Here is a 25,438-nt window from a genome sequence, read left to right as displayed (position 1 = left end):
TTGCAAATAAACCTTCTCCATGTTTTCTGATTCATTAGCCTCCAAATATCCTGATGGTTTATCCAGAAAGAGAAGACATTAAGATCTGTGACTTTGGGTTCGCTCAAAAGATAAATCCATCTGAGCCTCAGTACAGCAAATACGGATCTCCAGAGTTTGTATCCCCAGAAATTATCTCTCAGTCCCCGGTGTCAAAAGCATCTGATATTTGGTAAATTGTCACTTTTTTTTAAAGTTATAGCACCTAACAACATAACTTTGGGGCTTTAGGATGAATTGATTGATACACTGAGAGCATGTACTGTAGAGGGATAAACACATTGCCTATTGCAAACATTTATGTATTTTAATTTTGCTGTGCACTTTTGCTCTGGAAGGGCCTTATCTTGTGAGTTGCTAAGTATCGTCAGTTCTGCTGAAGTCATGGTGTAGTACTGAATGTCTGATATGTAGAAATACACACTGTTGATCATATACAAAATGTTTTCAATGCAACATCTGGCTAATTGCTTGAAGGGTTAAAGAAATTGGGCTTGTAATCTATTTATGCAGTATAAAGAAGTGGTTTTTTTTTAAAAAAGGATGGTAGGGGAATTTCTACCAGTGATTTACTGCAGAACTGGTACAATGATTGGGACAATTTAGAGTTAAAAATGAAAGATGAGCAATTTAGAGGGTAAGGGGACTTGAGCCAGAATGTTAAGAACTCTGATTTTTGTCTGTTTTTGATAAAATTTATTGAACGCTAATGGCAAACTAGAAAACAAAATCTTTGTTTGAGAGACATCCGGTAGGTAGTCCCGCAAAGCCAGGGACAGCCAGAATTGACATTCCTGATATGTTTACAGTAAAAAAAATTTTTTTTAAATTAATAAATAAAAACTAACAAAAATTTCTTCTTTATACATAATAAAAAAGAAAAATGCACACAATCCTGATTTTGTTTTAAATCCTTCCTAAGTCACCTTTAAATAAATTGTGCAAAAACTGTTTCCTGTGTTGTGTAAAAGAAAAATCAGGACTAATGCAAAGGAACAGTGAGAATTCGCCTTTAGAAAGCTAATCCTTATAGGGCAGGTAAAGCTGATCCTATTGTACAGTTATTTGGATTATTGTCATCTGAAATCAGGGAAGCTGTACGGTGAGGTAGGGGGAGAAGCAAGAATATCTGTCTGATATAAGTATGTTTCTTTTCTTCCCAGGGCTGCTGGAGTCATCAGCTATTTAAGGTAAATAATCTGCTTTAAAGACCCTATTTAGCTTTCATAGAATATCAGGGTTGGAAGGGACCTCAAGAGGTCACCGAGTCCAACCCACTGCTCAAAGCAGGACCAATCCCCAATTTTTGGCCCAGATCCCTAAATGGCCCCCTCAAGGATTGAACTCACAACCCTGGGTTTAGCAGGCCAATGCTCAAACCACTGAGCTATCCCTCTCCCCCTTTCCTTAATCCTGACTCAGGCAAAACTTCCAATGACTTCAGTGGGAGTTTTGAGTGAGTAAAGGGTGAGGTGTGGTGATTGTTATTTAATAATTTATTTAATGTGTGTGTTACCAACAGCATTCTAAGCACTTTCAGTTCTAAAGATGATGTCCCTGTTCCAAAGAGCTGACAGCTTCTATGAATATTATAGTCAGTAACAGTCAGTTCATAGCTTTGGGTTAAGTGTTTCACAATGACCAATACAATCTTATGGATACATATTTTGGCCTTCCCTAATGTAAAGGCATGTGTCCACGTTTACATAGCTAAATTGCAAGGGCGGTTTTGAAAATCAAACCCTTAATTTTTCTGTTCTTCAGATGCCTTATCTGTAAAATGGGGATAAATAATTTTGCAAAGTGTTTCACAAGCCTTGGCTGAAAGATGTTATAAAAGTGCAAATATTATTATTACTTGTGCTGTGCGTCTCTCATTTTGAATCTGCCTCCCACTTTAAAACCTTTGTCCTGCATTTATGTTTTTGGAGGGTTGAGTAGCAATAAAATACTAACAAATCATGTCTCCTTTTATTTTATAATGTTAATACAATAAGTTTAACCTGCAAGTCTCCATTTGCTGGGGAAAATGACAGAGCAACCCTTCTAAATATCCAGAACGGGACAGTTTCATGGACTATCCCTGACTTTGTTCACCTAAGTGAAGAAGCGAAGGATTTTATCAGACAGATCCTACAGCTCTCTCCTGAGTGAGTACGTTTCTGTTGTTTTCCAAAAATATTGTACCAGATGTTTGTGGGATGAGCTGCCAATTCTCAGCCCATCAGACCTACATTCACTCTGAAAAGTACAAAATTTGGACAAGTTGGTATGGTCAGTTAGTGTACCAGCCTTTCACCTCTGAATGCAGCTGGGTTCAAATCCATCTTTATATAGTCACCAGAAAACTCTACCTTGAAGAGTTTATAATCAAAAGATAAGAATGTGTATAGCGAATGAGCAAAGTGTCTTGATGTTATTACTCATAGACAGGTGGGTGTTCAGAAATTATTTGAAAGAGAAGTTGGTTACTATGGTGACGAGGGCAGTATAAGAACCTAATTAGAATATCATACCATGTTAATTTTGTTGTTCTAGAACACAGCTAAATAATAATAATATTCCAAGCATGGGAGAAGGCAAGAAACTGGGAGCTTCATTTTCTGCTCTGAATGGCTGGTGCCTCCACTATTTAGGCTTATCCCAAATAGCTACCAATGTGGAAGGCTAAGCCAAAGCCACAGTTAAAGGTGCCCTCTGTGACCTGTAATGCAGCCTTCCTTATTAGAAACACTTCAGTCATTTCTGTTTTGGTCAAGACTGCACTGCAGAGACTCGAGTCAGGTGCAGTGTAGAGACATGAAGCTTGGTCTTCCCCTGTGGTATCACGAAGGAAGGCCCTGCAGGCCCTGCAGAATGCTGTGGTAACTGCCATCATCCCTGACTTGAGGGACCTGCAAGAAGTCTGAGCATTGGGAAATATACTATAGATTAAAAGAGAAAACGTGTTTTACCGTTTAGGAGAAAAAATTGGCTTAAAAAGGATCATTCTGGTTGGCTTTACTGCCCCATAACAGAGCCTGCCTGGTAAAGGGCAATCTGTAGAACCTTGCTGGTATTGTTTAAAGTGACTTCCAGGCTCAGATGTCTTAAGGCCCTAGCTAGAGAGCAATCTGGGTGGCACTTGATCTTCAAGGAAGCTACATCCCTTTGGGTTTGTCATGCTGATGATCACAGCTGAAATGTGTATCTTTTCTATTATCAGAACCAGGCCTAGTGCTTTGGAATGTCTCTCACACAACTGGTTCTTGGTAAGTTTGTTTGGATTTTACCCGGTCAGCTAGCAACTGTGTTTCTCTTGTAGAAGCTATTTTGTACATATAGATGCCGGGGAACCATCCTGCAGAAATAAGCGGCTTTTTGGTTTATGGTCATTCGGGTCTTTTCTTTTCAAAACATGTAAAGAACTCCCCTTAACATTAATAGGCAAAACGCATTTGCACTGAGAGGAGATTATGCCTTTTGTGGAAGGGGAAATTAAAATTCATATTTGGGTGCCTGGAACCCCTAATGAAGGAGAAAAGCTGAAAGGAATGAAGAATCGAATTACTGTGTGTATGTGTGTGCGTTTGTGTGCGTATGTGTGATGACTGGGACATGGGCGGCCTGACCTAGTGGTTGGAGCATGAGTTGAGGGTCAGGAGGCAGGCTGGGTTGTATACTGGGAGATCAGGATTAGGCAGCAGGAGCAGGTAGCATAACTGAAGCAGTCTAAGTAGGGGAAACCCAGTTGCATAGACAACTTCCTCTTCCTCTGCTTGGTTTAAATAGAAGCAGGGAATGAGTCGGGACCCCTAGAGTTCCACCAGTCAGATCCCAGCACTGGACTCCTCTGTCAGTGCTGAGTTCGTAGTTCCGGCAACCATTAATAGGTCACTGGGTGGCAGGTTGGCTCTTACTGACGCCTAAGCGCCCTGTGACCCTGGGTTTGGGACCTGCAGTCCTTGACACTGTGTCTGTATATATATGATGAGGGCCTGATTCTGGTCTCATTGGAAATTTGTTCAAGATGTCTTCTTATTGGTCCACAATGGGAGATAGAGCCAACACTAAATAACGAGTTCAAGATTTGGCCCATTGCAGTTAAACAACTGGACTCTTCCTTGAATTAAAATATGCTGTGTCCCCTGGAGAGTGAAATCTGACCAGGATGATAGGAAGGGGTTTCCTACAATAGCAGGGGACTGGATTTGAAGACCCTGGAGGTCCCTTTTAGTCTTATGTACCTGTGTTTCTAAATCTTAAACGCCATTGAAAATGTCATTGAGATTTTGTGACCAACACTTTTTTCCCTCATTCTTCTTTTTTGCAGCGTAATCTTCCGCTAGAAGAGGCTCATTTTATTAACACAAAACAGCTGAAGTTCATTGTGGCTCGAAGCAAGTGGCAGGTCAGCAGTCCTCAGTCTATTTTGCTCTTTTTTAAAAAAGTCTCTTCTTTTCAAGACTGCAGCGCAAGTGCAAGGTGTGCAGCAGAGGTCTCCTCAGTGTGCCTCTGAGAAGGGAATACGGTCAAAGGGCAAAGGTTCAGTGGATATGGCAAAAATAAGGTATCCAGGCTGAAAAAATACAGGTCTTCCAGCTCTCGCCAGTGTTTTGCCTTCTGTAGCATGATCCAGCCCAGGGCAATGAAAGAGGGAATCCCCTTCTGGACATTGAGAAAAAACACTTAGCCTGAGGTCACCAGTGACTTCTGAATATTAGATGACTTGTTTCGTAATCTACAAAAAGACTTTCTGTGCTTCGATGCACAAAATGCTGAGAATACTAAAAACCAAGAGTGAAATCCCCATACAAACATCAGTGGGAGTTTTGCCACTGATTTCGTTGGAGCCAGGATTTTACCTCAACAATTTGGATACGTGTATTTTAGTGTGTTCTTAAGATTGGTCTGAGGATGGGGTTGGGACTCAGGAACTTCTGATTGCTGATCTCCTCTCTGAGTCTGATTCATTCTGTCAGTAGGAACAAGTTCTTTGCCTCCCAGCCACACGTGTTCCATTTGCACAAATTGAATAACACTGCCTATCTCAAGGGTACGTTGTGATAAACTCATTAGCTGATATGTGTAAAGCACCTTGTAGATGAACAGTACTATGTGAGTGCTTATTATTATTAGTGGAAACCTCTGATAATCTGTCTTTGAACTTTGGGCCAGGCCTAGTAGTTTTGAATACCCCCATATCCCTTTGTATTATATAACACATGTGGAATATGGGTATTTACATCTATTTAAATGTTTTATTCATTTTAAGGCCTACAATCAGTAGCAATACAGAAGCAAAAAGGTTCCCAAAGAAACAATGAAGTACATAATAACATAAGGAAGCATGCCGGGGTCCAGCTTCTTTGCTGATGTACGTCAGTGGAGTGCTACTGATTGGAGTGGAATTATGCCATTTTACTTTACCTAAGGATCTGGCCTTGTATGTTTAATTAAGAAACTCAGTGAAACAATAGAAATAAGTGACCTGTGGCTAAATCCCTTGCACTGCTTTGAAAATGTCAATCAGCAGCCTGGTTCTCCACTCACACAGGTGTAAGTTAGCAATACCTCCACTGAACTCAGTGAATGAGAGGAGAGTTCGGCCCAGAAATGAATCTGTCAAAATATATTGCACAGAAAGAAATAATGCCAATATGCTATGTAGCTCTTATGTGTGTTAACAATTCTGAGGATATATAGTGTAATTCTTGCCGTGTATGTTTACACCACTCTCATCACTACGTTGCTTTTTGGTTATGTTGTATTTTTTTCCTTTTTCAGCGTTCCCTCATGTGCTATAAATCTATACTGGTAATGAGATCCATTCCAGAAATCCTACAGAGAACTCACAAAAACACATCGCTAGGCATCTCCCGACACCTGGTTGCAGAAAGTAGTTCTTCCACTACTACTGGCTCCTCTTCAGACAATGAGAACGCATCCTTCCCCAGGAGAGGGCACTTTGGCTCTACACCAGAACTGCACTTGTCTGTGTTTGATTCACCGAGTTATCAAGAACCTTCAAGTTATGCGGCAGAAGAGAAACGTTCCAAGGTCTTGGTGCCTCCAGTAAAACCCATGAGACGGAAATATGCTTTAGTGAAAAGTGAGCTGCATGATAAGCCACCTACAGAAAGCAAAGTACTAATGGCAGGTGCCTTTGCTCAGAAAGCAGAGGTGGTCAGTTCAGAAATCAAAGATGAAAAAGAAGATCAGTCCCAAGAGAGTGATGCAGAACAGCCTTCATTGGTGAAGGCAGCCGCTTTAGATACATCGGACTTGGCACCACCAAAGGGAAAAACAGACACGTTATTACCGGACAAAGACAAAATCGTAAAGACTGGAGCTGCAATGGAGAAACCACCCTTGTGTGTCCCCAGACAGAGTGTCATTAAAAGCACATTCTACAGCCAAGCGTCCGAGGCTCCTACACGTCTACCTGTCTCACCAGGCAGAGACTACAGAAGGCACCTTGACAGAACAAGAAGGGCCTTCAGGAAAGCAGGGTATTTAAAGGTACCCTTGAGTGGTCTACGGGAACCCCTTCTAGAACAGTTTGAATTGAAAGAAGAGGAGGAGGAAGAAGAAGAAGAAGGAATGTCTGGTGATGAAGAATATGGAAAAAGCAGAGAAGGTGTGACAGGCCCTCTGACCAAATCGGCTTCCTTTGATACTGCTAGGAAACCATCACGTCACACCCTTCAGGTGTCCAGCAGAAGCCGTTCCCTGGATGATTACAGACTAAGAGCCGTAAGTTTAGCCAAGGAGCAAGACATTCTGGAAGAAGACTGTGATCTAACGTCACAGGGGAGTTATCCCGGACTAGCTCAGCAGCATGACATATCTACTGACTCTGGCAAGGTTTGTCCTGAGGAGCATTTGATGGAGGAGGACTCAAGGGAAGCTAGGAAGGATAGTTCAGAAGAACAGCCAGTCCCTTCTGCACAGTGTGGTGATGAAGGATGCCCGGGTCTAGCTGTTCAACCACAGAAGGTCCCAGTGTCGGCCCACCAGGGTGAAAGTGAGGGGCATTTACATCAAAAGACAAAACCTTCCATTGACATGGATGTGGAGCCAGCTGTTCTGGAAGGTGAAAGCCTGATTCTGACTGCTCAGCAGCCAGACACAGCCCCAGTGTCAGCTCACACGTGTGAAAGTGAAGAGCATTTAAAGCTGACACTGAAGCCTAGTGGTGCAGAGTTTACACTTCTGCAGAGTGAAAGCTCCGTTTTGATTGTTCCCGAATCCGAGAGAGCCCCAATATCAGCCCACGAGAGTGAGAGAAGAGAATGTGCACATCAGCAGCCAAAGCCTTCTGTTCACAGTGCTGCAGAGTCTCCTGATCTACAGGGTGAAAGCCCAGTTTTCCTAGAGACTGCCCAAATTCCAGCTTGTAAGGGTGAAAGCCCAAGTATTTTAACAGCTCCACAACCTGACACTGCTCCACTTTCAGTCTGCCAGGGTGAAACCCAGGGATGCTTACATCCGAAGCCTTCTGATTACTTGGGCACAGCCTCCACTGTTTTGGCGGGAAAACATCCAATGATTCTAACACCGCCACCAGAAAGTGCCCCAGTTTCAGACTGTGAGGGTGAAAGGCAGGAACATTCCTGTCAGGCGCCTTCTGTTCACATTAAGGTGGGGTCTGCTGTTCTACGGGGTGAAAGCCTTTTTATTCTCTCAATTCCACAACGAGAAACTGCCCCGCTTCCAGTCTATGAGAGTGGCAGCCAGGAACAGTCACCTCAGAAGCCTTCAGTTTGCGGCGAGGTGAAATCTGCAGACTCAGAGAGTGAAAGCCTAGCTACTCTAGAGACTTCCCCTGTTTCACTTGTCGAGGGTGAAAGCCAGGAACACTCACATCAGAAGCCTTCTGTTTACAGCAAGGCAGAGTCTGCTGTCCTGGAGGACTTGGTTGAAGAGATGGTTTGTCTGTCTCAAGATATGAATGTTTTGGCAGAGTCCGTTTCTACCCAAGAGGGATGTGAAAAGCACTTCTCCCCTCCAAAGGAAATGTTCTACCAAGGTCCAGCTGGCCATACAGCCACCAGACATCCCACTCATTTTGTGCCACGGGGTAAAAGAGAAGAGGGCATTTACCGGGCTGATCTTACAGAATCAGCTGCACCAATTCCTGCAGTGGAAGATAAGTTGAGTATGCCAGCCCTGTTAAGTGTAGTCACTGAGGAGGGAAAGGTGGCTTCTCATGAATGTAAACATCTAGGGGATTTAGCAATCAAAAGCACTCGTTCCAGCAAAGCAAGCATATCCCCGTCTGATCCTTCAGGTTCTGGAAAAAGATCTAGTCATATCTCTGATAGCCAGGAACCTGACAAACACTCTGAAGTTTCCTTAGTGAAGATTAAAGACCTCTCAGAAGAGATGCCTAGCATTGGCAGTGGGATTTCAAAATTTGATATCTCTGAGGTAGAGCCTGCATATTTGAACCTATCAGATCTCTACGATATTGTATATTTTCCATTTGAATTTATGAACGTCAAGAAGCCCCCATCCAAAGCAACCGGTAAAAAATTTATGCCCTTCGGTGAAAAGGTTAAATTACCTCCTGCGACTAAAGGACATTTGCATCAGTATAAAAGACTGTGCATTCGGGAGGACATTAAATCCCCTTCAGATAACTCACAAGATGCCACGATGGGGGAAACCAGACAAAACCTTTTGGACATTTCCGAAGATGTAGGGCAACCCCTTCGAAGGCTGGGGAAAGGTTCCGAACCACCAATGGGAAAAGGAGCTGAGGGCCATGTGACAACTGAACCCCAGACGATGTATGGTTTCCAAAAGGACTCAGATGGTAAGCAGAGAAGCTCCACACACAGCAAATCAGGACTCTTTAAACCCTATGGCAGATCGCACTCAATGGAGCAGTCAGTAGAGCAGACTCTGAAGAAGAAAGTAAAAGCTTCTGTTGCCCATATTTCAAGAATCCTAAAAGGAAAGCCAGCCCCTGAACCAGAGCAAAAGGAAGGTAAAAATCTCATTGAGGGTGTAAATGGGCCTAACAATATAAATGGGCTCTGTTACCCCTTCTCTCTCCTCTTTCCCCTCCACACTTTTTATATTCATCAGTTTATACATTTGATTTGTGTGCAATAATCAAGTGCAGATGCAATTTAAATGCTTTAAGCTAGGTTTAAGTATGAAATAACATCAGCCGCTCCACTTACCTAGAGGGTAATCCTGCATATCCTGATCCCCGTGGCAAAACACCCAGGGACATCAATAGGAATAGGATCCGGCTGTACTGACTAGTGGAGTTCCCTCCATCCTCTGTGGCTAAGTGTTTTATTTCAGTATAATATTTGGTATTCTCTCCAGCCCTGAATGTAAAACATGGGGCACAATTCTGACCTTCAGTGACGTTGATGTCAATCTGGAGTGACTACACTGTAGTCAGTGGAATTACTCCAGATTTATACCTATATCAATGAGACCAGAATCTGGAGAATAGAATCTGTCTATACGCTCAATTTTCCTGCACCTAGGTTGTGCCATATAGTGTGTCTTTCTGCCACAGATCATCCGCCCTACTACAGCTTAATATCATCCTAGCCCCAGGGCCTTTTATCAAACTTGCCATGACTTTTGGTATTAACTGGCAATTCATTAATAAGAAACTCATGGCATTTTTACTGCTAAACTAATCACATGAACCACAGATAATAGTAATTATATGCTGTAATTATATGCTGCAATTAAAATGTCATTGATTTAGTAGACTGGCTTCTACTATTAAATTCTTTGAAATAGACATTGAGAAGCAGGGAAGTGACATACCAGAAAGAGTCTCTCTAAATGGGGCTGCAGGGTATTAAAAGAGAAAATCAGGACTTCATTGATCCATTCATTCATCTATCCATTCCCTTAACTCTGAGAACATGAGCTCCCAGTTCAATGCTGTGGCCAAGAGAGCTAATGCCATCCTGGGATGCAGAGACAGGGAAATCTTGAGTAGGAGTAGAGAGGTTATTTTACCTCTCTTTGGCACTGGTGCGATTGCTGCTGGAATACTGTGTCCAGTTCTGGTACCCACAATTCAAGCAGCATGTTGATAAATTGGAGAGGGTTCAGAGAAGAGCCACAAGGATGGTTAAAGGATTAGCAAACTTTCTTTATAGCGATAGACTCAAGGAACTCAATCTAGCTTAACAAAGAGGTTAAGGGCTGACTTGATGGGGAAAAAATATTTAATAAATGGGCTCTTCAGTCTAGCAAAGAGAGAGAGATAACGTGATTCAATGGCTGGAAGCTGAAGCTAGACAAATTCAGAGTGGAAATAAGGCATATATTTTTTAAATTGGGAGTAATTAATCATTGGAACAATATACAAAGGGTCATGGTGGATTCTCAATCATTATACTTTTTAAATCAAGATTGGATGTTTTCTAAAAGATCTACTCTAGTAGTTTTTTGGCAGAAGTTCTTATGGCCTGAGTTATACAGGAGGTCAGATCAGATGATCACAATGGTCTGTTCTGGCCTTAGAATCAATGAAATTATCAAGCCTCAAAACAAGGGAGAAAGGTACCTTTATGGCATGAGTTAGCAGTTAGTTTTATTGTGAAATATCACAGAGGAATATAATTGCACCAGGCTAGTATTTGAGAAGCTGAGAGAGATGTAACTTGCAAGATTTGTAAGAATTGTGTAGAGGAAAACCTTGGTAATTTACACACACTAGCAGGAATTCCAGCAGTTCTCTTTGTTCCATCTTTGCAGCAACTCCATCACCTTGTGGGGTTTTCAGTTGCTTAAAGTATAGCTCTTGACCTGAAATGCAAAATCATTGTTTTTGGTGGAAAAAATAACTGCCATGGTGTCCAGGGCTTTTTTAGATGAACACATTTCAGAGCAAAATGGCATCTACTATTAAATGTCCTTTTGTAGAATATATGTCTACAAATCAAGGCCCAAATCCAGCTTTCCTTACTCAGGCAAGACTGCCATTGAAGCCAATGGAAGGTTTGTTTGGTTGTGGACTACAGGACAAGGATACCATAAATGCCACAAAAGTTATGTTTCTAAAGAAGGACTTCAAAGGGGCCTGATGTGCCTTTTCATCTCTGAATTGTTCGGGAGCTTTTAAATTGCACAGTATTTTGGAAGTGGCAAGGGTGGTGGCCAGCTGCCACTCAGAAGGTTCCTCCAAGCTGGGTAGGGGTAAATCCAGGACTTAAATAAGCACAGTCGTAGGAGTTTCTAGTTCCTTCATTGGACTTTGTGAACATTCAGACCTTCAGTAGCCCTTCTTGGCTCTTTTAGCTTGTCCTCTAGTTTAGCCAGAAGGCTAACATTAATTATCTCCTGAGACATATGACGTTTGGCAAAGCTATAGGGAGGAAACTTTTCCACTGCTGCCTATGGTATAGCTGCTGACTGGCTAAAGAGAGGGCTTCCATATCTGTCGGTCTGCCTATCTCTCTATCTATCATCAGCTAATTTCTAGAGCACTCATCACTGTCCTATCAAAGCGCTAACGTACTTTCCAAGAACTGTTGAACTGATTACAAGTGCTACACTTACTAAAGAAAAAGTATGCTGCATATCACTACTATATCTGTGTTACCATCTGAAGTTATTGGGTCTTCTCTAGGCAGCTTGCTTGTAATGTAATCTCCCTTCCCAGGGTCTGGGCCGGCACACCGTGAAAAGACATTGAATGACGTGCAGGACTTTTTTTTTTGAACTGCCACATTACTATGTGGTCACTGGGGCCTAAAAAGAGGAGGGATGGCATAATGCATACAAGAGCGTGAAAGAAGTTTGTTTTTTCCCCATCGGCGCTCCTTGAAAGCTAGTCTGATTAAAGACGCTGTCTGTTATGTTGCTTATGATTTACATATGTAATTGTCTTAATCTATCTGAAATGCTGCTTTCCCTCTTTCTTTCAGTACCTTCTTTTGTAGAAGAGCTCACGGATCAGGATGTTGCCCTGGGGCAGTCTGTGACTCTGTCCTGCCAAACGTCTGCCCATTTCCCTCTGCACATTGACTGGTTCAGAGGTGAGGTAAACTCTCATTTGAGGACTTGGGACAATTTAATGATAGGATCTGGAGTTATAGCACAATAAAGATGATTGAGACTCTAAGTTCCAGGAGAAGGTTAAGGGGAGTGGATAAGAAGCGACTTTTAGCCATCTCAGTAGAATTTAAGGACTTATTCCTTCTGCCTTACAGATGGGGTGCCCATTCGCAGCAGCAGTAGGATACTGATCTCAGCCACACTCAAAAACTTTCAGCTTTTAACCATATTGGTGGTTATGGATGAGGATTTTGGTATTTACACGTGTGCGGCCAGCAACTCCCTGGGTACAGCATCCACCTCCTGTGTAATAAGGAAGGCAGGTAAGAGCTGGAAGTAATTCAAGGAAGTACATGCCTGGTTTGTACAGCTCCCACTCGAGGATTATATCCAGAATTAGCAGACATGTTGCATAATAGATTTTCTTCCACTAATGGATACTTCATTTTCTGGGAACTCACAGAGAAAGTTCCAGATGGGAAGGCAGCAAAGGCGATGTATCCGTCTCAGTTTGCTCTTTAGCCTCAATACCCCAATAGTACAGATGCTTCAAGGTGCCTTGGTGAAAGCTGATGCATTGACCGTAGTGTAGAAACCTTAATTTAGATGGTTGGAACTGGAAGACCTTGGAACATAGAGGCTGGAAATACAAATACCATTTTTTTTTAGCAAGTAAGATCATTATAAAAACTAAAGCAAGTGACATTCAGAAGTCAGGATAGGCGGATCTAATAGAATGTGATGGTTAGTAAACTGATGTTCACAAAACTAGTTCAAATTGCATACCTTTTCAAACTCCTGGGTTTTTCAAAGATTATTCTGTTTTAGAAAACAACCAAAACATGTTTTTACCTACAGAAGAATTCACCTATCTCCCAGAACTAGGCTGATGCAAATGCATAGCTTGTATTCATTGTATATACTGAGTCAGATTCTTCCATGATGTAAGTCTGTTGAAGTTAATGGAGTTTACACCAAGCATGCATCTGACCGATTGTGTTTATATTTTCCATGGAATTTTTCTCTCCTCCCTATCTCTGCTCCTTATACAGAGGAGTTTATATATGTGTTTGTTTCCGCCATGCTTGCTGCAGTTTGCCTTGAGTTCTTTTTCTCTGCTCCTTTTTTCAGAGTCTCTCCTAAGTGGAATGGAAAGTCAATAACACTCTAGTTTGAATCCAACTTTCAAGTTTTTGATAGGTTTGAAATCAGGAAACAGAGTTTTCCATTCCAAAAGGGATCAGCTGTTTGGAATGGAAGAAAATCTGCAACTGTAAAATTACTCATCTGTTAGAGGAAGAGGGGTCTAGGCCTTCATGTCTGTCTATTGTCTATGACACCCTTAATTTTCCGTGCCTCCCTCACAGAAGTTCTGGCTAGCCCCCCCGCCCCTGATATTGTGGAGGTATATGAGGATGGAGTGCAAGTGGTCTGGAAACCTGTGGAATCTAACACCGTGGTTACGTATACTGTACAGTGCAAGAGCGAAGGTAAAGCAGAACTAGATAGTCTCCACTTCTCATTATTGTTATCATGATTGTCCAGTAGTAGTAGTGTCATAGTGCCGAGGAGCCCCAGTCATGGATCAAGGCCTCATTGTACTAGGTGCTGTACAAACAGAATAAAAAGACAGTCCATGTGCCAAAGAACGTAGTTTCCCATCAGTATCCTGTACAAGATCATGCAATGACAGTCTCCTTGATTCAGAGATAATTATACCTTTAGTCATATATTATTTGGGTTGCCTGACTCATTCAGAGCCTGATGCAAAGCCCACTGAAGTCACTGGGAATCTTTCCATTTACTTCAGCTGGCCTTGGATCAGAGCCTTTCGCGCTTGACCTCTCTGAGTTCCTATTATTATTACTTTATTATTATTAATAATATTAAATATTTACCTTGCAGTAGCACCTACAGGTCACCCACGTTGGGCCTAGAGCTGTGCAACTAACGGATGTTTGGTTACATGGCAATTCTAAAAAATCAGGGGGGAAAGATCATTTTGGGTCAACCCAAAGCAAAAAATTTTGAAATTTTGGGAGAATTGTAGAGTAAATTAATTTAATTTAATTTCAGGTCAAACACTGTTTTGGCATTAATTAAATGGAAAGGTTTTATTTTGACCATTTTAAAACATTTTTTTAATTAAAAATGCTTAAAAATGGCCAAAATAAAATTTTGAAAGGCAAAATTGTTTTGAACAAAAGTCAGCGGATTTGATTTTGAAATGTTGAAATAAAATGTTTTGACCTTTTCTGATTTTTTTTAGCTTCTTTTCAGTTGAAACAGTTCAGTAATATCAACATCAATTCATGAAACATTTAGATGTCACCATTCAGCATTTTTTGGCAGGAAAAAAGTTTTGTCCGAAAAATTTCATCCAAATGTAGTTGGGTCCAGTTGTCCTATGTGCCTTCCTCTAGATCTGTGTATATCAGAGGTTTTCAGATTGGGGGCATGGAAGGTATTCTTCTGGGAGGGGTGGGCATGAGAAACTTTCGGGGAAAAGAACATACTGCACACATTTTGCCCACAGCAATGAATAACTAGCAACGCTAATTCGGCCAGAATCGTATCAGGTCCTCGGATGATGCTGTGTATTGGACTCTAGATGGTGCTGTGCATTCTGGCGGATTTCTGTTAAGCTGGCACAGCATTACACAAAGTCATTGCCACTGTTTGCTACCACACGGGGTGCCCATTTAATTGAAGGTAGAAGGGGATCTCTGGAGAGCTGTTTCAAGCATCCAACCCAGGATGGGAATTGCTGTGCTCCAAAAAATAGGCAAACCCATCGCACTGGTAACAAGAGTGTGATGCCAGTAAGCAGTATCTCACTTAAAATTTACATTGCTATGTACTTAAATGGCTCTGTTTGAATCAATGCCTTACTGTTTTTAATGTTTAGTGAGAGTTGCATGTTGATTTTTTTTTATCAGTATATGTACTTGTGTGGCGGGGTGTGTGTGTAAACTACTACACAAAGAAGCAGGGTGCAATCATATAGGTTTGAGAACCACTGAATACATATGTAGTTCATTCTGGATAGTCATGAGTTAGGTAAGGAGTTGTTCCTCTATGAGGGTTTATACCTGAATAAATCTGTTCCTGTTGTTCCCTAACCCTGGGCCTGTGGTGTATCTATTTCCCTGCTGACACAACAATACTATATAACACGATGTGTAACTGCAGTATACAAACCGGAATGTATAAAAAGTAGAGTTGTGTGAAATGTTCTCAACAAAACTCAGAATCACATGAGACTCATCTGGATCGGGATTCCATTACAAATCTAAAACCCCTGCTGGAGTCCTTGAAAGGTCATTTGAGCTTAGAATCATAGAATATCAGGGTTGGAAGGGACTTCACGAGGTCATCTAGTCCAACCCCCTGCTCAAAGCAGGACCCATCCCCAACTAAATCATCCCAGCCAGGGCTTTGTCAAGCCTGACCTTAAAAACTTCTAAGGAAGGAGATTTCACCACCTCCCTAGGTAACACATTCCAGTGCTTCACCACCCTCCTAGTGAAAAAGTTTTTCCTAATATCCAACCTAACAAACCTTGAGTGATCTAGGGCCCAGGTTTAAATTATTCTGGGGATTTATTTATGGTTCTTAATTATAGTTGTGCGATGTTTTCAGTTTTGCTTGCTTTCATCATGAAACTAAGTAAAATACAGCGGTTTTTTGAGCAGGGTTTTGCTTTGAGTTTGGGGTTCATGTTTGAACCTCAAATCTCAAACTGGAGCTCAGGGAGGATAGGTATGAAATTACATTAACTGAAACTACAAACGCATTCACAGCCACCCCCTGCAATGAGCATTGCATGGCTCTAATATAAAATACCTGGCTTCAGAAGTGAAAATATGAGATCACTACAAACATGACAAGGCAACATGAGGTTATACTTTCAGCCCCAGCTGGTTCGTTTAAATATGCCACCAATTTTCTGCACTCCCAGAACAGCAGTAATTGGTGGCACAAAAGACACCCGATAATCCCTAGAACAAGTGCTAACCTGTGTCTCTCTTTGCTTGGCCAAGATGGTGAATGGAAGACCCTTGTTACTGACATGGCTGATTGCTGCTACTATGCCAGTAATCTCTCCAGGGGCTTGGTTTACGCCTTCCGGACGGCCTGCATCAGTAAAGCTGGAATGGGACCTTACAGCAGCCCGTCGGCCAAAGTAAAGATTGGTGAAAAAGACCAAACAGGTAAGCTATTGGGTGGTGGTAGAACATCTACACTATCGTACCTTCTTTGTGTGTACACTCAGGGGAAGTGGAGCATAAACCTGGAGGAACTCCTTTGCCTCCAGTGTGTTTTAGGGTTTTGAATCCTAGGTGCTGTTGTTCATAGATAGTCCCTCAGCTGACAGCAGGATGAGTTGTGAGAACTCCTAGCCTTGGCATCTTGGGGTTGAAACTGTAGATTACTTGTACAGGAAAGACTACTTAATGCTCATTTAAGTGAGATCACTTAATTCTCCGGCATGCTCATTTAATTCGGGCGATCCCCAGGGAACAGAATCAGAGTAATGTGTTTCAGTTGTGTGAAGCGTAAGCTTAATAGTACACCTATGGAAGTGGTGAAAAGTCCATTGAAATGCCATGGCCCTGGTGCTGTCTACAAGACACAACTCAATAGTTCATTGATATGAATTGGTGTTTGCGTCTGTAAAATTCCCTTTGTTCATTTTGGGCTATTTCGCTGCTTAGCGAGTCAAACTTATCCCATAGTTTTTCTCTATAGTTTAATGGTTTGTTTGTATTGTTGCTTATTTTTAAAGAAATCCATTAAATGAGAAGGACTCTCCCAGCAGCTGAAGGCGTCCCTCTGAGAATTGAGATAATGGCCTATCTGGCATTCTGTTTCCGCCAATTGAAAGGATTCCACTACACCAGAGAAATAGCCTTGCCCATCTCAATGTAATTTACCAACCCTCGCCCTATATGCTTGCCTTAGGCCAGGAATTCTCAACCGTTTTTATACTGTGATCTCACAATCTCTCCTGAGCCACGATCCAAATTTCTTTATGCCAGTACACACAGTGCTTCCAAGGAGGTGCCCTCATGTTTCATTCGGTGCTCCTATTCCAGAGGAATATTCAGGAAGAACCGATGGCAAGTGACTGCAGAAATTCTGCTTCAGCTGATAAAATGAAACATGGAGTAGAAGCAAGTTACCGGTCCCCAGGCAATGTCTTGTCATCTCATTGAGGGCTGTGACCAGGTGGCAGGTTGAGAACCAGTGGCCTAGGCTAATATAGACTAATTGCTTGCCATTTGCAGTGAGACAGAGCAGCAAGTTCTTCCATTAGATCCACTCGTCCTCTACCCTGTCTATGTCATAGGCTAGTCCAGAGGAAACTCGTAATGGGACATGTCTACACTGGGGCCAGAGGTAGAATTTCCAGCTCAGGTAGACCTACCCATGCTAGCTCTGATTGAGCTAGCACGCTAAACATAGAAGTGTAGCTGCAGGCCCATGAGCGGCATGACGAGCTGGCTGCCCTGAGTGCAATCCTGTCAGAGACCTAGGTACATACTTGGGGTGGCTTGTGTCATGGCAGCTACACTGCTGATTTAGTGCGCTGGCTTGTTCAGAGCTAACCTGTGACTCTCCACCCGAGCTGGAAATTATACCTCCAGCTCCAGTGTCAGTAACCCTGTGTTCAGTCCTGAAGGTGTTTCTTTGCACTAGATCAGGGGTTCTCAAACTTCATTGTACCGCGACCCCCTTCTGACAATAAAAATTACTACACTACCCCAGGAGTGGGGACCAAAGCCTGAGCCCACCCCAGCCCCACTGACCCAGGCAGTGGAGGGGGGACAAAACTGAAGTCCAAGAGCTTCAGTCCCAAGTGGGGGGCCTGTAACCTGAGTCCCAACATGCAGGACTGAAACCCTCAGGCTTCGTCCTTGGGTGGTGGGGCTCCGGCTTCAGTTTCAGCCCTGGGCCCCAGCAAGCCCAACCTAGACCCGACCCACAGTTTGAGAACCGTTGCACTAGAATGTGATTTGGTGCCTCTATTGTGAGACATTTCACAAATGTGCCTGCTGATGTCTGAAATACGGTAGCTGCCTGTCTTCATCTCTATTGACAAGAAGATACCCAGGGATGACAAAGCAAGGATTTGAACTGAACTTAGTGTTGTTTTCTCTTATACATCCATGTCTCTCTTTCCCTCTAGCATTTCAATCTGCAAAGCAGACGTTCCCAGCTGCTACAGAGGGTGAGAGTGAAATAATGGCACCAGCAGAGCCTTTTCCAACCCAGCAAAGCTACGCCTTCCAGACAGAGATCAAAAGGTATAAAGGCCAGAAACCCCCAGTTAAAACACTCAAATGTTCAGGGGAAAATGCTTCAGTTTGGACCCTAAAACTCAGAAATGTCACTTTTATAAACCTACCGCCCACCCATCTGTTACCTGCCCATTTACCACTTTGTTTTAATGAAAACATCTCTAGTAGCACAGGATACTGGGCATTGCTTGGTTGCCCTCCTCTTGTCTGACTTGATATTGCCATCATTAAATGAATCCTGAGCCAGACCCTGCTCAAATGGACAGGTGTAGATCTCTCACTAACTCCATACACGTACTCACCAACCAGGGCAGATCCCACTCCTTCCAGGTAGATAAAGCTTGCCATTGAGCACCTGGGGTTCATAGCAATTCAAATCCAATAGCCAGACATCAACTGTAACAGATCCATAGGTCCCCAGAATTTCATTGTCCTTACTGTATCCCACACTGTGGCAGGGGAGACGGGCTTTCCAAGAGGTGGGACGGAGGAGAAGATGGGTCCACTCAGGACTCACTCCAGGCAAGAGTCTCCATCACCTTGTAGAGGCCCCCCCTCCAACACTTAGGAATTAGCCCATCCCCAAGGAATTTCACATCTGGGAATTAGCCAGTGTCCTAAAAGGTAAAAGACACTGAATCAGAATGTGGGGTCTAAACACTGGATTCTTGCTAAGAAGCCCAATAATGTACAGCCCAGCTGTCCTCTGAGCTGGTAAAGGATTCTCTCTTAGGCTACCTTTACGCTTGTGAGCTCAGGGGATGAGTCCCAGTTCACTGAGACGTACTGGTGCTAGCTGTCATCGAGCTGGCACGCTAGAATAGTAGGGCAGCCGTGAGCAGCAGCACGGGCCAGCCATGCTGAGTACGTCCCCATGGAGTTCAGGCAGGTTTGTACTCGGCACGGCTAGCCCATGCTGACACTGCTTGTGCTACTCCGAAGACACTACTATTTTTAGCATGCTAGCGCCTTCAGACCCCCAGCTCCAAACATAACACGTAAATATACCCATCATTGCACCTGTGCATTGCGGATATTATTCACAGGCACTAGAGGTCAGGCTTTTGCTGCTGCCGTTAAAAGTAGCCATACACTTTCACTTTAAGGAAGTGCAGACTTACGGTCTCTCATACCAGCCCAGCATGATCATAGTTTTCACTCCAGGGTCTGGATGCAAAATAAGCAGTAGGATGCTGTTGATTCTAAGGTAGGGCAGAACCTGGCTCAGGCTACCTTGTTCCAAGAGCAGCAGGAGAAGTTTAACTTGCCCCTGTGCTTTTGTTGCTCCAGGGGGCGTTTCAGCATCGTCAGACAGTGCAGGGAAAAATTAAGCGGAAATGCGCAGGCAGCCAAAATTATCCCCTACCGGCAAGAAGACAAGCAGGCTGTGCTCCAGGAATATCAAGTCCTGAGGAAGCTTCATCACACAAATATAGTCCAGCTGCAAGGAGCCTACGTGAGCCCACGGCACCTAGTGCTGATCCTGGAATTGTGCGTGGGGCCAGAGCTACTCCATTGTTTGGCTGAAAGGTACGCATCCCACTGTACTTGCTTTCTTTGAGGCTGGTGTAGCTAGTGAGGCATCTGTATTGTGGATTTTTGCCCACCTCTTCATTCTGGAGCATCTTCTTCCACCCAGGTTTTCCCCCAGTCTAATCTCGTACTACACTTGTGATACATCTCCTTTACTCCCCTGAGACTTGTTTGGATCTTCGGCTTCCATGGATCAGCCACAAAACAGTACCTATGGAGCACCACCAGAGATGGAGGGCATCAATTATTTGAATGCGTCTGTTTGCTGCCTTGATTCCCACAGTCTCTCGTTAAATCCCAGCTCTCGAGTGGCCATAAAGAGGCTGCTCATTCTGGCCGAGCGTAAATCCTACCTTTAAGGTGTAAATGTACAATAGATGGCATGGGGATTGTGTGTGGTTCAGGCAGCCTTTCCACCTCTTCCCATTTCTCCTTCAGCCTCCCCCTAATGGCTGAAAACTGATCAGATGACATATTATGAGTAAGAAGGGAAGGCTAAGCCCATGATCTAACCACAGGAGCTGCATTCTGGTCCCACTCTGCCACTGACTCCCTCTGCAGCCCAGTCACTTAATTTCTCAGCCTCAGGTGTCCATCTGTAATACAGGCATAACAATATTTACTTACCTCCCCCCAGTGGAGCTTCGTGAGGGTTAATTATTAATAACTGTGAAGTATCTGAAGCTGATGAAAAGTGCTGATCCTATTAGGACTTAATGGGAATTTTCCAATTGACTTCAGTGGAACAGGACCAGGCCATTAAAATACGCAGGAAGGACAGTTATGATTTTTACTGTTTCCTTTATCAGGACATCCTATTCAGAGGTGGAGGTCAGAGACTATCTATGGCAGATCCTCAGTGCAGTTGAGTTCCTCCACGCACACCACATCCTGCACTTGGATCTGAGGTCTGAAAACATGATAATTACAGAACCCAACCTGCTTAAACTCCTGGACTTCGGCAACGCGCAGTTCTACATGCCAGACAGAGTCATTACCATGGATAGGTGCACTGACTATGCAGAAACCATGGGTGAGTACGGTATGTCAGTGCTACGTCAGCATGGCCTCGGGCCCCTGCTAGATGGAAGGTCAAACTGGGACAATGGTGGGAGCGACACTTCATAGATGTGTTTGTAGATGCTCCCATTCATTGCCTGGCAGATGCTCCCGTTGGTTGCCAGCTAACAGGAAATTGGGGTCGGCCTCAATTCTCTTAAATTATTCCCACTTGTTCTATAATGGAGGTTATAGAACTGGATGTTTCTGCAGTGTCCAGAATTCACCGTGAATTTCCTGGTCTGGATGATGCTGGAGTTCAGAAGGTTTTGAGTCTGCCTGTGTGCTAGCCCTGGCCTGCTTTTGGCTGGTGCAGTGGCTAGGACTGAGTGGAAACAGCAGCCTTCCCAGCTTGCTTGTTCCATTGACTCAGTGACTGTAACTCATAAATCTCACATTGGTTGATTTAAAATGTGAGACAACCCTTGTGAAGCACAGTGGCTCATCATGAGCATTGAGGGGCAGAGCTAGTGAGTGTACAGGCTGCATACAGTGGGCACAGTTTTCTTCTCATTTACACCAATGTAACTATTAACTTTAATGGGGTTACTTCTGATTTACACCAGCGTAAGTGAGAGGAGAGTCATGCCCAAAAAATGCACACAGGGTAGTCACTGCATGGGCAAAAGCAATGAACACAGCACTAGATTTGCAATATATACCTAGTAAAGACAAAGCTTTTTGGAGATGTGTTTGTAGGTCTCCATTTGTTTGGCTTCTTAAATGACTCAGGATATTCATGGGGTGTCATGCATCAACCTGTCCTCTGTAACAGACCTTCTCTTCCTCATCACTTGGGAGCATAGCAAAGATTAAAACCATCACACTGAGCTTTTCTGCTGGAATAAATGTTCCATCTTGTAAGGAAACTCCACTCATACTGCTGTGCCTTTGTAGCTCCAGAACTGCTGTCAGAGCAAGGAGCCCTCCCGCAGACTGACATCTGGGCTGTCGGCATCACCGCTTTCATCATGTAAGTTGTTTCCTTGCAAAGAACTAGAAATACGAGTGAATAATCACAATGACGACACAATTGGCATCACAGAAAAGTGGTGGGATCATTCACACGACTGGAATATCGGTATAGAAGGATACAGCTTCAGGAAGGACAGACAGGAAAAAAGGGAGGAGGAGTGTCCTTGTATATCAAAGATGTGTATGTTTGCACTGAGGTTGAGATAGAAGAGGGAGGCAGACCTGTTGAAAGTCTCTGGATAAGGATAAAAGGGGTAAAAATCAAGGGTGATGTTATGGTCGGGGTCTACTACAGACCAACTAACCAGGGAAGAAGAGCTGGATGAGGCTTTTTTTAAACTACTAACAAAATCATCCAAAGCACAGGACTCGGTGGTGATGGGAGACTTCAGCTACCCCGACATCTGTTGGGAAAATAACACAGCAGGGCACCGATTATCCAGCAAGTTCTTGGAATGCATTGGAGACAACTGTTTATTGCAGAAGGTGAAAAAAGCTACTAGGGGAGAGGCTGCCTAGATTTGATTCTGACGAACAGGGAGGAACTGGTTGAGAATTTGAAAGTGGAAGGCAGCTTGGGTGAAAGTGACCATGAAATGACAGAGCTCATGATTCTAAGGAATGATAGGAAGGAAAACAGCAGACTAAAGAGAATGGATTTCAAGAAGGTAAACTTTAGCAAACTCAGAGAATTGGTAGTTAAGATCCTGTGGGAAGCAAATAAAAGGGGAAAGAGTTCAGGAGAGCTGGCAGTTTTTTAAAGAGACATTAAGGGCACAAGAACAAACTACCCCAATGTGTAGGAGAGATAGGGATTATGGTAAAACACCCCAGTGGCTTAATCAGGAGATCTTGGAAGTTTTTAAAAACAAGTTGGACAAACATCCGTCAGGGATGGTCTCGGTTTTCTTGGCCCTGCCTCAGTGCTGGGTGCTGGACTAATGACTTCTCAAGGTCCCTTCCAGCCCTACATTTCTATGATTCTATGGGTATGTCTACACTACGAAATTAGGTCGAATTTATAGAAGTCGGTTTTTTAGAAATCATTTTTATATATTCGAGTGTGTGTGTCCGCACAGAAAATGCTCTAAGTGCATTAAGTGCATTAACTCGGCGGAGTGCTTCCACAGTACCAAGGCAAGCATCAACTTCTGGAGTGTTGCACTGTGGGTAGCTATCCCACAGTTCCCGCAGTCTCCGGAAATGAGATTCAAAAGTTCGCGGTTCTTTTCCTGTCTACCTGGCCAGTGCATCTGAGTTGAGAGTGCTGTCCAGAGCGGTCACAATGGAGCACTCTGGGATAGCTCCCGGAGGCCAATACCATCTAATTGTGTCCACAGTACCCCAAATTCGACCCGGCAAGGCCGATTTAAGCGCTAATCCACTTGTCAGTGTTGGAGTAAGGAAATCGATTTTAAGAGCCCTTTAAGTCAAAAAAAAGGGCTTCATCGTGTGGACGGGTGCAGGTTTACATCGATTTAATGCTGCTAAATTCGACCTAAAGTCCTAGTGTAGACCAGGGCTACGTATTAGCAGGAGTATTGTAAGCAAGACATGAGAAGTAATTCTTCTCCTTTACTCAGCACTGATAAGGCATAATCTGGAGTATTCCGTCCAATTCTTCAGGAAGGATGTGGACAAATTGGAGAAAGTTCAGAGGAGAGCAACAAAAATGATTAATGGTCTAGAGAAGATTGAAAAAAATGGGTTTGTTTAGTCTGTAGAAGAGAAGACTGAGTGAGGACATAACAGTCTTCAAGTACTTAAAAGGTTGCTATAAAAAGAAGGGTGATAAATTGTTCCCCTGAACCACAGAGGATAGGACAAGAAGTAATGGGTTAAATTGCAGCAAGGGAGATTTAGGTTGCACATTAGGAAAAAACTTGCTAACTGTCAGAGTGGTTAAGCACCGGAACAAATTACCTAGGGACATTGTGGAATTTCCATTATTGGAGGTTTTGAAGAACAGGTTAGACAACACCTCTCAGGGATGGTCTAGATAATACTTGGTCATGCCTCAGTTCAGGGGCTGAACTAGATGACCTATTGAGGTCCCTTCCAGTCCTGCATTTCTATGATTGTGGATTGCATCAGTGGAAGGCAGCTTTAAATCCACTTGAGTTTCAAAGGAGATCCACCAGCAGAGAAGCACTAAGGGCCTACTGCATCAGCTCAGAATAGCCAGAGTACAGTGGCATTCCAGCCACGTCCCTCCTCCCTGGCCACACCCCCAGAACTGAGAGTTGTGAAATAGAGTGGTTTAAAGCTGTCTATGCTGGCTCCACACTGTCTGAGGTGAAAGGGGTACTCCCTGATGGGCTGCCTTTATAGGCCCTTTGCACAGCAGGATTGGTGTCAAGGGGCCAAGTTGCAACACAGAATCAACCCACACCCACCTTTCGTACATGGCTCAGCTCTCCAATAAAACTCAGCCAGCACAAGCACATTAAAACTACACTAAGTAAAAAGGCAAACAAAGCATTCTAATTAACCCTTCCTCCAATAAATCATCTCGTCTTCCATTTCCTCTTCCCATACAATGCTTCACAGCACAGGTGGGGTCTGGTTCCTCGCGCTGGCACAGCACTTCCCAGGAGTGCTCAGCAAGGAACTGGGAACAGTTAATTGCATTTACAAAGAGGCCTTTGCCCTCGCGTGTCGATTTACCCTCCTTTTTTGTGTTAGGCTGAGTGCCGACTACCCCCTCAGTTCTGATGTAGCCTGTGACTTTCTGAGAATCGCCAAGAAAGGGAAGGTGAAACTTACCAGATGCTACGCGGGTCTGTCCGGGGGGGCCGTGACATTTCTTCAAAGCACGCTGTGCGCAAATCCCTGGTAAGAGGATGTTTGCTTTCCAGCCTGCAAACCTATGCAGGGCCCAGTTACTGCTCTCTTCTCTCTCTCTCTAGCCAGCTACCTAACTTCCTCTCACTGCGTGTCTCCCTCTGATCCAGACTCTTGTTGACGCTCTAGCTCTCTTCCTATCCTAGGGGGAGGCCATCGGTAGCGGAATGCCTTCAGGCTCCATGGCTCCAGGAGACGGGTTTGGATGGCAGACAGCAAGCGGTAGTCACTTTCTCCACCGCCAAGCTGAGGAGTTTCCTAGCAGAACGGGAGAAGAAAAGGAGCCTCTTGTGTTCAAAGTATGGGCTGATGATTGCTCAGTGAACTGGGTGGTAGCCCAGTGAAGAATAGATTCCCCTCCTCCGCCCCGCCCCACCCCACCCGCCCCGACAAATACTTGCACTGGGGGTTTGGAACCTAAGTGTCGTATCTGGTTACAGACCTGCTGCAGTAAACCAGTGACCCTGACGCCTTAGAGAGAGATTTGGGTGAGCAGGTCCCATTAGACATGAGTGAATGGGAGCTGGATCTCTGGGTGGCTTTGAAAATCCTTCCCTTAGAGTTCCAAGACTGCACATAATGCCGCTCAGTGACCTCCCCACAAGCCCCAGCAGCAACACAGAAATACCAGACCCCCAGCCACATCATGAGCCTTT

At 43.8% G+C, this 25,438-nt stretch overlaps 1 protein-coding gene across 1 annotated transcript in view; it reads left to right on the top strand.

Annotated features, from left to right (window-relative positions):
* The window catches only part of OBSCN (obscurin, cytoskeletal calmodulin and titin-interacting RhoGEF), a 289,193-nt gene extending 264,018 nt beyond the window's left edge, over positions 1 to 25,175 (top strand). The window contains exons 110-125 of the mRNA XM_074946416.1: positions 39 to 211; positions 1,203 to 1,229; positions 2,037 to 2,189; positions 3,245 to 3,290; positions 4,352 to 4,429; positions 5,806 to 9,013; positions 11,937 to 12,047; positions 12,222 to 12,389; positions 13,434 to 13,556; positions 16,110 to 16,280; positions 18,260 to 18,377; positions 19,662 to 19,901; positions 20,714 to 20,937; positions 21,861 to 21,936; positions 24,624 to 24,773; positions 24,929 to 25,175. Coding sequence (XP_074802517.1) covers positions 39 to 211; positions 1,203 to 1,229; positions 2,037 to 2,189; positions 3,245 to 3,290; positions 4,352 to 4,429; positions 5,806 to 9,013; positions 11,937 to 12,047; positions 12,222 to 12,389; positions 13,434 to 13,556; positions 16,110 to 16,280; positions 18,260 to 18,377; positions 19,662 to 19,901; positions 20,714 to 20,937; positions 21,861 to 21,936; positions 24,624 to 24,773; positions 24,929 to 25,106 — 5,244 coding nt within the window. The 3' untranslated portion in view covers positions 25,107 to 25,175. The remainder of the gene's footprint in view (positions 1 to 38; positions 212 to 1,202; positions 1,230 to 2,036; positions 2,190 to 3,244; positions 3,291 to 4,351; positions 4,430 to 5,805; positions 9,014 to 11,936; positions 12,048 to 12,221; positions 12,390 to 13,433; positions 13,557 to 16,109; positions 16,281 to 18,259; positions 18,378 to 19,661; positions 19,902 to 20,713; positions 20,938 to 21,860; positions 21,937 to 24,623; positions 24,774 to 24,928) is intronic.
* The last annotated feature ends 263 nt before the right edge of the window (positions 25,176 to 25,438 follow it).

This window comes from Natator depressus, chromosome 2 (genome assembly GCF_965152275.1).
Source record: "Natator depressus isolate rNatDep1 chromosome 2, rNatDep2.hap1, whole genome shotgun sequence".
Taxonomy (NCBI): Eukaryota; Metazoa; Chordata; order Testudines; family Cheloniidae; genus Natator; species Natator depressus.
The sequence above is the reverse complement of the archived record's forward strand: the minus strand, read 5'-3'. Positions and strand labels throughout refer to the sequence as shown.